Source organism: Anabrus simplex, chromosome 1, assembly GCF_040414725.1.
Source record: "Anabrus simplex isolate iqAnaSimp1 chromosome 1, ASM4041472v1, whole genome shotgun sequence".
NCBI lineage: Eukaryota > Metazoa > Arthropoda > Insecta > Orthoptera > Tettigoniidae > Anabrus > Anabrus simplex.
Window position 1 is genome coordinate 154,995,379 of NC_090265.1, and position 12,143 is coordinate 155,007,521.

Consider the following 12,143-nt stretch of genomic DNA (forward strand, 5'->3'; position numbering starts at 1 on the left):
AATGGACCAACACAAAATTCTTATCATGGGATTACAGGAAATTAGAAACACTGACCAGGATGCCTTGGAATCTCAAGGGTACAGACTTTATAAAGGTATACCCGGGAAGAGAGTGATGAAGAATGTCCCACAATTTGGAACAGGATTTTTGGTCAGCCTTAAAATAATAAACTCAGTTCAAGAATTCAGATCACAGTCTCCACGACTCTCAACGCTCACCTTAAAGGCATCTAATAAAATCTATACTATAATAAATGCCCATGCTCCCACTAATGATAAAAACAACTCCTCAAAAGACCAGGAGGAAACAGGAGAATTTTGGGACCTATTGGACCAGACCATAGATAACATCCCCAAACACCATATAAAATTATTAATAGGCGACTTCAACGCTCAACTAGGCAGAGAAAGAAAATACCGTGACATCATCGGAAAATGGCCAGCACACAAGAAAACAAATAAAAATGGAGAGAGACTAGTTGACCTGTGTAGAAACCATAATTTAATCTCAAAATCTACATGTTTTAAGAGGAAACCTCAAAAACTCAAAACATGGAAACACCCTGACTACACTAAAGGAGAATGGCAACTGGACCACGTCTGCATGGACAAATACCACCACAAAGAGATCTATAACGTCAGAGTCCTCCGAGGAATAGACACAGGTTCAGATCACTACGTAGTTAAAATTAAAATTAAACTCACTCCCCAGAGGAGACAACAAAAGCAAGCCCTTAAAACTAAAAGAAAAATAGATCCTACCCAGCTAATCAACAACAAAAATTACCAGAAAGCAACTGAAAAAATAAAAATCACAGACAAACTTGAAGACTTAGTACACAACCTTAAACAAATTGCAGAAGACCTAGCTCCAATTAAACCACGTAAAAAACACCAATGGTGGAACAGTGAATGTGATGAAACAGTGGAGAAAAGACATCAGGCATGGCTATTATATCAGTCCCAAAAGACAGAAATATCCTATCAAAAGCTAGTAAAACAGAGAAAAGAAACTACCCAAGTCTTAAGAAGAATAAAAAGACAACATCATAAGGACACCCTGCAGTTAATTGAAGAACAGTTCAGTAAAACTAAATCAAGGGACTACTACAAAACCTTCAGAAAGCAGCTCCAAAAATATGAACCCCCGACCCTACTGATGAAGGATGAAGATGGTAAGCTGGCCCATAACAATAAAGACAATGCAGAAATTCTGGCTAAACATTTCAACAAGCTTTTAAATTGTGAGGAACCTACAGAACTCCTTCATTTGGACACCAACACCCCGATAAAAACATCACCAGAAAACATCAATCCCCCCACAATAAAGGAAGTCTACCAAGCTCTGAATAAATTAAAAAACTACAAAGCGCCAGGAGAAGATCAGACCTTTGCGGAAATCTGGAAATATGCAGGAACCTCAGCAAAAGTTGCCCTCCATCAACAACTTGTCTCTATTTGGATTAAAGAAGAACTACCAGAACACTGGACAACAGCCCTCATTCATCCTCTGCACAAAAAAGGGGACAAAACCGACCCTAATAACTACAGGGGAATCTCTCTCCTAGACATAACATACAAAATATTTTCAATAATCATCCTTAATAGGATAAGTTTACAACTTGAGAAAGAACTAGGAGAATATCAAGGAGGTTTCAGACCCTGGAGGAGCTGTCCTGATCAGATCATGAGTCTTAAGTTGATAATGGACTATAACAGGAGAAGAAACAGAGATATGGTGATAACATTTGTAGATTTCAAGAAAGCTTATGATTGCATCCATAGAGAATCTCTGTTTAAAATTTTAAGACACCTTGGACTACACCCCAAATTAATAAACATGATAAAATTGACTCTCACCAATACCAAGTCAAAAGTGAAGTTTAGGTGTGAAACATCAGAGACATTTGAAATTAAAACTGGACTACGGCAGGGAGATGGGCTCTCACCACTATTATTTAACTGTGCTCTAGAAATGGTAATGAGGGAATGGTTTAGAAAATGTCCCCCCAAAATAAAGATTGGCCGAAAAATCAAAACACATTGCCTGGGTTTTGCTGACGATTTAGCATTACTAGCAGTGGACATAAAAGAAGCAAAAACCCAGATATCAGAACTTCAAAACATTGCAAATAAAATTGGCCTCAAAATATCATTTGAAAAAACAGAAATTATGCCCCAAAAACCAACACAGCTGAAAGAAGTCACCATAAATGGTAATAAAATCAAAATAGTAACTCAGTTTAAATATCTTGGAGAAGTAATAACACATAACTTAAATGAAAAAATCTCAATCCAAGTAAGAACAAATAGATTAGCTAAAGCACAAAAATTAACATGGGATATCTACAAAAAGAAATGTCTATCAATAAATACAAAAATAAAACACTACAACACAGTTATAAAACCGGAAGCTACATATGCAGCAGAAACACTCTTTTACCTGAATAAACAATCAAAGACTGACAGACTTCAGAAAATTGAAAGGAGGATTGGAAGAACCTGTATCAACAAAAAATATCAGAAAGATGGACAGTGGCGGTTAATACCTAACAAAGTCGTGTACAAAGAGCTAGAACCCATTACAGATACTATGCGTAAGAGGAGACTGGGATTCTTTGGACATATCATGAGGATGCAGGACTCGAGACTTCTGAAACAACTAGTACAACACAATCTCGTCTCAAAAAATACCACAACAGGATGTAAATGGATCAGAGAAGTAAGAGAGGATCTGAAGGAAATAGGCCTTACAACAGAAGACACCAAAAATAAGATAAAATTGAATACAAAACTCAAGAATACAAACCTCCGCTTTACCCTTACACAAAACAAACCAACAACACGCACATTTTCAACTGAGGAAAGGGCACGAAGATCGGAGCATCTGAAGAAGTACTGGGAGGACCGCAAAGCCCGAACAATCCCTTCAAAGAGACCTGAACGACGGACTGACTAAAGTGATCCTATGTGGTCATAAAAGAAGAAGAAGAAGAAGAAAAGAGTTTACTAAAAGCGGCTTTGGCAAATCCGTCCGTTCTACTGGACCGATTTCCTTCATTTCTGTTTTATTCTCTCTGGAATTACTTGCCGATGAATCATGAGACATTGATAGTGTTTTAAGTTCAGCCAACTTTGAGTGATCATAAAATCAAATCACTAAATGACCACTCCAATAATTACAATTGAAGGCTGACCCTAACCCGCAACACATTCTGTACTTAGCTGATTGCTAAGCGACTAAGTCTGTCATTAATACGTAATGGTGATTTTCATCCTTACTAATGTCATTGCATACAGCCATGTTTGATTATTACCTGTCAAGCCAGAGAGTATACACTTCCTCTGATGATGGAAGAATACTATTCTCTGGTAGATCTGAATATTCTCAACAGATGGCAGAATGTTCTTAATAAGTTACATGCTGCTGAGACACAACAGTCAACGAACGCACTGACGTGAAGGTATCAAGTCTACTGGCCTTGTGTACAGCCATTAACCTTTTAAGTGCTGAGTTACCAGTTGACTGTTTGATACCTCAGTGCTGAGTTTCTTAATTCATATGTGAAATTTTTTGTAGAAGCCTCAATTTTTAACTTATCATTGGGATGATTAGCTTAAAATGTTTATAAATGTTGGTTCTTTAAAAACCTAAATGCAAATGGAAAATCTTACACTTATGTTCAATATTATTTTGAGAGAAAACAAAATTACACTTATGTGCCCATGCATTCATTATCTTTATACAAAGTAAAGAGCCCAAAATAATATTATTTCCTTAAATCTGTAGGCAACTATTGCATGTAATTTCGTAGAAGTATATAAGTTGATATTTTAAAATACTTTCTAAACCTGGAATGTGGTGATAGTTAAATGTTTTCTACTGGTTGTTTGTGATGCTGATTTGTTCAACTATCTGTACCAACTCCACTGGCACAAAAGTTTTTAAAATGTCATTGATTTTCTCATTGTCATCAAACACTTCTTGGCCCTCAGAGCCTGTCACAGTTGCTTGAAACTCTGGTGAACAGAAGTAATCCGTCCGCCACGAAAATAGTGATAAAATAGCTTTTGTATTCACCGTGTTTTTCTTCTTTCGTTTAGGAGGAGGCTCTGTTTCTCTCTCACGTACAATATTTTCGGCACTCTATCACTCTCACTTTCAAAATCGCTTAACAATTCCTTAAAGTGATCATCTCCATCATCACTTCCTGCTGTGGTTAATAACTGAAAGATTCTGTGATGAGAAATAACATCGCTGCAAGAGCAACTAGATTGATGTTCCGCCATGTTTGTTTACATCACAGATGAACTCCACAGACTTCTACAAAAAGCTCTGTAAGTTACTTCCCGAAGCTATAATCTCTGATCAATTAGTTCTACATAATGCCCAACAGATGGCAGAACATATCAGAGATCAAATTGGCACTCAAAAGTGAACCGGGAAACTCAAAAATATTAAAATTCTCGCGCACCGTCTATAGACGGGCATAGCAGTGCTGGACCGGCCGCGTAAGCCCGTCTATAGGCGGGCGCAGCACTCATTGGGTTAATAAAATGCAGGGACAAACTCTTGAAAAACTGGGTAGTCTGCTTACCCGAACCAGTATTCAGCCATGGCCAATTGGATGTTGCACTATCTCGAGCAAGATAGTTTGAAAATGTTAAGATCCAGATACGGCTGAATGGTGGAAGCACAGAGAATATTCTATGGAAAGAAGTGTTATAAACTACATTACTGGTATGAAAGGTTCATAAAACTATTGAATGGGGCGATGACCTCGATGTTAGGCCCCTTTAAACAACAAGCATCATCATCAAAACTATCGAAAAGGACAGGCAAAAGAATATAACTGTGACAGGCATATTAAGAGGAGTTATCTGACCTATTTATAAGGAATGCTGCGGAGCAGCACGAGTCCACTAGTTAATTATTATTTTAGTTTCATAAGTAGCAAGCAACCCACACAATTACTTTCTGCAGAACAGGTTTGCATAATATCTTACTTGTCATCTTGCTTGGTTGTTTTTTGTAGATTGAAGAAAATGTACTTTATCAACCAGATATTACTTATTTTGCAAATTTTGAAAATGTATCACTTTCTGCATAATGCCGCTCAGTTCTTGTTCATAGACTATTGATGATGATGATGATAATAAATAGCAATTATTTGTTGTTGTTGTCGTCATTATGAATGTATTTCCATCTCTTCACATAATTTGTATTGTCTAGGAACTGTAACAGGAACAGGGCGGTGGAAAGTGTCTGCTAAGATTCAGCAGCTTCTCAATACGTTGAAGAGGCCAAAGCGGAGACCACTGCCCGAGTTCTATGAGGATGACGACATAGAACTGGAAATAGCTGCCAATCCAAAAGATCCTAATGCACCAAAGCCAGAGGGAAGCACAATGACTCCAGCAGTTGGAGAGCAGCTAGTGGTGAGAGTTTTGCTCATTATCATCCTATTGAATTTACTGATTATCTTGCGCTTACTGAGAACAATTCAGACTCTGGTTTTGTGTAATTTTATATATTACTTGTGCAGTATCCTGTGGTTATTCAGAGTACTTGAATACTTTTTGAGTTCTTTTTTGGAGGGTGTATGCTGCAATAATTGTACGTAAAGGCACATATTTGTTAATCTGCGATTGCCTAGTTTGTAAGCAACCCAGTAAATTACGAAAGGTGAAGGTATGGGAAGTGTTCAAAGTGCATCATGCAGAACCTATAATGTTGGAATTAAAAGACTAACAATAGTAAACTGTCAGCAAACAAGAATGATGGAAAAAAATTTGTCCCTGGTGAGTAAAAGCAGAGAGAGAATAAGTTTATTGCCCTCTGGTTGCCTTTAATATCTCGACCATTTCAGCTCTTGGGTTAGTGATGGTCTATTTGGTAGTGTTGTTGCTTCTCCAATTTATGTAACATGGAGTTTTGTGTATTATAAATAAAAATTGATTTGTTCATTGTACAGTTAATTTCCTTTGTCACTCTTTTGTGAAAATATGCTGCTTGGTATTGTTTAGCATCAGTCAGTTTTCTCCTTGGAATATTTTGAATTTGCTGAAATGCTCATAGACTTTCTCCTGATGTGTGTTCCATTAGGAGACTCAGAAAACTGATGAGAGTTTGCGCAAAGCTAAGCAAGTATCTGTTAGTTGTGTATTGTCTGTATATAATTTATACTATAAAATGTGAAAACCATACCTTAAGTCGGAAAATTGCATTTTTGGTTTAATTCATAATTTGATAGTAGATAAATTTGTGAACATTTTTGTGAAAACCAGAAGTCTCTAGCTTAAAAACTGACCACTGTATATAACTTTGAAGTCATAAGACAGAATTTCTTGAATTTCGAGAAAATCGATTGGAAAATATGGTAGAGTTCTTCGATAACATATTAAGGATTTAAGAAAATCTGAATATTTCACTGGATAAAGGAATATTAGCTTTGTGTATTAAAATAATCTTCATAAATATTCAGGAGTTTTATTCTCCAGAAATTAAATAATGTAAACCTGTTTGGAATTTGAAAAAGTGAAAAAGGATCTTTTAGACTTGCGGCACTTATATATGTAGTTCTGTCTTAAGATGTACAAATAAGATAAGGACACAATAATTATAATAATAGTAGTCCTAGTAATGCTAATAATAATAATAATAATAATATTTATTTTTAAAATATTTTGCCTGTGTTCAATATATTAGTTGTTTTAAGATCTTCGCTAATTGGCTGATGATGACACTTGAAATGTGTTGAAACCGGTCCCAATAAACAGGTTGTAACTACTTTTTACTACGGAGTATTGAAAGGTGGATCCTTCCCTATAATATTGTACATCTTCTTAATCCCTTTTTCGCAGTAAAATGACTGAAGGATGTGATCTAAGGAACTCCTGTTCAACCATATTGCCGGTCACGTATTTATTAACAGTTCGCCAGTTTCTTTTGTGATGATGACAGCTTAGTTAAGTTTTGTCTCAGCGGTGCTATCTTAAATGACCAAAACAAAATCTGTCATGCGATACTTCCTTTTGATGAGACAAATTTTTTTTGTATGACTCGCTGACAGAAATGAAATCGTTATTTGTTCATGTAAACCTGACTTAACTCTCCACATGATAATGTGCGATGCAGTTGTCAGCATGAAGAAACAAATCACAGCACTATGACCGGGCTCCTGTGTAGGCAGTCCACCTCACTTAAAATTACCTATTATAAAATATGCAACTAAGTAAATGTCTACAATTGTAATTATACATTATCTTGATACACAAGCTGCTTGTTTCATATTTTAGTACAAGAAGACAATGCAGGAACTTCATTTAAGAAACCATCCCTTAAGTCGCCAATTGTAAATTTCCATTGTGACTTAAGGTATGGTTTTGTAAGACTGCACAGCTTGTTTCCAAGGCTATTTTGTAGACTTTTCCATATGGTCACCTCACAGTCACTCCTTCCATCACATAGTTCAAGGATAAGGCTAAAAGATAGCACTCAAATCTAAGAGTAGATATTTCTAGCCTTTCCCACCTTTTTCCTTCGTAGCACAAAACTTTGTCACATGACTTAAGGTATGTTTAAATCTATTAAAGAAACTATTTAAAATAGTTTGTTAGGTCTACCTTGTCAGTACACTTTTAATGATTGAAATTTTTAAAAATTCTATCATACATGTTTCAGGAGCAATATGCATTCCTTTCATCATTGAAGTCGATTCAAATCATTTGACAAGGTGGACCCAATATAAACTATTTAAATAGTTTCTTTAATAGATTTAGACAAGTCAATACAGGATCAAATAAAATACCTATTATGCTTAAGTTTAACAACATTAAGGTATGTTTTTGTGGTGAGCATCACATATGAATATGAACAAGTACGTTCCTCACCTTTTGTTTCTTCTTTCTCTTCACCACTCCCTTCCGTCTGTCAGCACCAGGTTTTTCAACTCTCTTTGCTACTCGGTTCTTTACCATGCCAATTGCCTTACTTCATTTCAGTCTTTCTCTTTGTGCTTTGTAATTTCACTGAACATCTGATTTACACCATACATAGACATTCCTCTCTTCTGTTTCTCTAATGTCTAACTCCTAACACTTGTTTGGTATTCCTTTCAGCATCCATACGCACCTGGTGGCCAAACCGTTTGAATCATTCTTATCAGTGTCATCCACTGCAAACCCGTCTCTTACAGCTGTGTTCCTTATTCTATAGTATCTCTTGTAGCCTTGTTGACAACTTTATCTTGTTGAGCGTATTATTCTGTTATATTGCTTCTTCGACCTTCTTTTGCCAGTGTTATATTTCCTCTCAATGTTGTTTAGGTTCCATCTGGACTTCCAAGAAATCTGGAGTCGGCTATCCAGAGGTATGGTTCCGCAACATATAAAGCACCTGTCGCAACTGTCTTGGATCCTAATGGCAAGCTTAGTATAACCCTTTCATATGGTAAGTTGTATTTTTTTTTTTTAATAGTTAAAATGAAGTGCTTTTTTATTGAAGATACCACCTTAATGTAACTTCACAGCTTTTCAGTCAGTCAAAAACACTAACAACACTATAACATACTTGTAAAAAATATACATTATTAAACAAAGAATGGCATGTTTCCTTCTACAAGAACATCCTCAGATTCTATCTAATCACTTTGAATCATGCACAGGTACGTTGTTTATGTAGCATAAACAATGTTGTACATATATGTACGTATATTGTTTATGATCAGTAATGTAATGAAAAAAGTGCTAAATTCAACTCCATTGTAAACCAGATGAGCAACTGTTTCTGGCAGGTTTTCAAGAAACTTTTCTCTATTGCTAAATGAACATGGAATTTTGTGTTATTTTTTACTATCATAGATGTTTAGCAGGACTGTTCTGGGAAATTTAATGTCTATTGTGTGAGGTTCTGCCAGTGTGTGCCCATATGATACTCAAGTTATATTTAACAATAGGAAAATATTTTGACTGTTGACTTTGATGTGAAGTCGGTAAAGGTAATCTTTCAATACAGCAACATACATATTTCATCAGGTTATATATACTGTAACTGTAAATGCCGTACTTGGGCTAGAAGAGCATAGGATTCAACGGGGCGTGTACGGTTCGGAAATGGAGTGCTACGGAGGGAGAGAGGTTTGTTGAAATAATGTCTGATTCAAAGAAAACTATTTCAACAAACCTCAATGTCTGATTCAAAGAAAACTGTCCGGCTCCATGGCTAAATGGTTAGCGTGCTGGCCTTTGGCCACAGGAGTCCAGGGTTCGATTCCCGGCGGGGTCGGGAATTTTAACCATAATTGGTTAATTTCGCTGACATGGGGGCTGGGTGTATGTGTCGGGTGTCAAATCAAAAGACCTGCATCTGGCGAGCCAAACTTGTCCTCGGACACTCCCGGCACTAAAAGCCGTACGCCGTTTCATTTCATTCAAAGAAAACTGAGTTTATTAACAAAAGTTCAAATTTCATATCACCTCTGTACAGAAGAAATACTGGGAAGTGTTCTTTCCTTGTCCTGCGGCTGGCGACGTCCCTTGAAGTCCGGCTGCCACTCTTGTACTACCATGGGTCTCCTGCTCCATGGAACCACAATTCCTCCCTCGATGGAAATTCTAGACGTTCTGGAATTTCTCAAAGATCGAGACAGCCTAGGAGTTCTAGTAGAATGGACGTCGATATTGGTCACGTATAAGATGAACATGAATACACGCACTAACACTCTGGACGTGTTAATTTGGAAAGCGGCTTCTGTACAGATGAGAAAGAGATATGATAATGATCTTAAAGTTTATAGCACGTAGAAATCATGTACTCAAAGATAGAATCAATAACTATCACACGGTAGAATGTCACTGGAATCTACTCTGTGTTCTATCACTAATCATTTAATGCAGCCGAATGTCAGTAAAATCGAACACTCAATTCAGTCTTAACCCTTGAAAAATAAGTAAGCGGAGTTGAATGTCAATAAAATCGAACTCGCAAAAATAAATAGCCACTTAGAATTATATGATAATGTAACTTCACATTGTTGAATGTCGATGAAATCGAGCTAGTAAGTTCGAAGAATGTGACACTTGGAATAAGTTAAAGTTTTTCATTGGATAAATATTTCTAAGTTTTTACATAGTTTTGAAGACAATCACTTTGATCAGATGGAAACGAAAATATTGTACTTGTGAAATTATTCCTGTTCACAGGTGTTAATTGAAAATAAACTGAAACTGACTCTGTTTGTTAACAGTCCTTGGTTCAATCACTCGTAAGGTTGATGAATACAAGTTCAAATATACAGGTCGCAGCCTATCACCTACAAAATTATTTCCAAGTGTTTGAGAATTATTTACACACAGGAAACTTGCAAGTCCGGTGATGTAGGTACTGAGTTTAAGTTAACGTTATATTCAATCACTTGTCAGTGTTCGACACTTGAGAAATTCTAAGTCTTATAGCACTATTATATCAATGAAAACTCTCGGAATATTTCAATCACTTGACGAAATGCAAGTACTGTTCAAGAATCTGTCACCGATTCAAACGTCTCATTCACTTTGAAATATGAGCACTTGGAAAATAAACACAAGTCTTAAAAACACTCATCCTAAATAATAAATCACGAGTAAATGTTCATGTCGGTGAAGCACAAGTTGTATTCAGTCACTCACGAACTGGAGAAAATTTATAAGTTCTACTGTTCAACACCGTAGAAATTCGACTATCACTTGATGCTCCATCGCGACTGCCATGAGCCGACCGACTGGGTTCGATTGTGGTAATAGACACACTGATCTGCCTTGGGAATTAGTCCTCCTTATATAAGCAAATCGTGAAGATAGCAGTAATTGTATTTCATTGAATACCTTCTATAGCTTCTGTCGGATTTGCACCAAACTTGGTGGAAATGGAGAGAAAAGGATTGGCAACATGATGATGTTCTCATAATTTAATTCTTATCCTAAGGAAAGTTATTAGGCGTAGAACATTTTTAATGTTCTCTGGCTGATGCAATCTTTCTGTCGCAAGGGGAGGCAGGCTGTGATGTCATACGCTCCATCTCGCATACAAACTTCATGTTGTAGGTAGCTGTTTGAGTCGGTGCACAGCGCGTAATTTAAGTTCAATTTGTGGAGACTTTATCTTGGACCAGCGTTCCTGGTACAATACACACATCTAAAAAGTTTTGCATAATGATGAATAGAATGGAAAATAAACATATAACCTTTCTTTATGGCTCCTACAATATCATTTATGATCTTGTAAAGTGTGTTTATGAAACATCACATGTTCACGCACTTTTGTGCAACCAATCGCCTTCCCCATTTTCTGCTGTTTATGGAGGAAGAGGAGATGCAACAGCCTGTATACATTCGGTGCATGTTGTCAGTGACACTGTTGTATCTACAATGACTCACACAAAATGCTGTCAACTTGTGTACACGGATTTATTTACAATTATTTACAAATTAAATGCACATAACCTAAATCACTGCCGTCACAACGAAACAGTTCACTCCTTAAAAATCAAAAGCCGCTGTTTTAACAATTGCCTATCACTATGTACGTGCCGCATAGAGATTGCAACCTTAAAACACAGTTGAAACAGTTGACTGCTGACGCTACAGCATGTCAGTTCAACACAGCATGAGTATACTTCTTGTTAAATCATAACTCCCCTAAACAATAACTGGTCTACCATCAAGACCACCTCTTTGTATATGTGCCTGGCCAGGCTTCTAGAAAGATACGTTACCAAAATACCTTCTCGTGAATTCTCGAGTGCCTGACAACTTGGGTATAATGTATAGAATATTCTGCCATCGCCTCATCTAATCTAGTGCCGTTCTGGATGTTACAGTGTGTTTCATAATTCTGTAGTGGATTACACATCATATACAGGTAATAATAAATTATATAATATTAATTTACAGGTATTTACATTAACTGAACTCATATGAATATTTATGTACAGCACAAGTGTCATGACATAACCTCACAAACAACGCGATCTTATCGTATGTACATATGATGTCAAGCTCGATACTTGCATTATTTACCCATGGGTGAGAGAATGTTGTTTTCAAGTTATATCTGTTTATCACTCTTGCATCGACACAAACATACCACCAGGGCGACCCATTAC

At 36.6% G+C, this 12,143-nt stretch overlaps 1 protein-coding gene across 9 annotated transcripts in view; it reads left to right on the top strand.

The window, feature by feature from the left end:
• DIP2 (disco-interacting protein 2) overlaps positions 1–12,143 on the top strand; it is a 440,396-nt gene that overhangs the window by 320,475 nt on the left and 107,778 nt on the right. For all 9 annotated transcript variants that reach the window (XM_067157712.2, XM_067157695.2, XM_067157732.2 and 6 more), the window contains 2 exons: positions 5,234–5,439; positions 8,329–8,452. In XM_067157712.2, the coding sequence (XP_067013813.1) occupies positions 5,234–5,439; positions 8,329–8,452 (330 nt within the window). The remainder of the gene's footprint in view (positions 1–5,233; positions 5,440–8,328; positions 8,453–12,143) is intronic.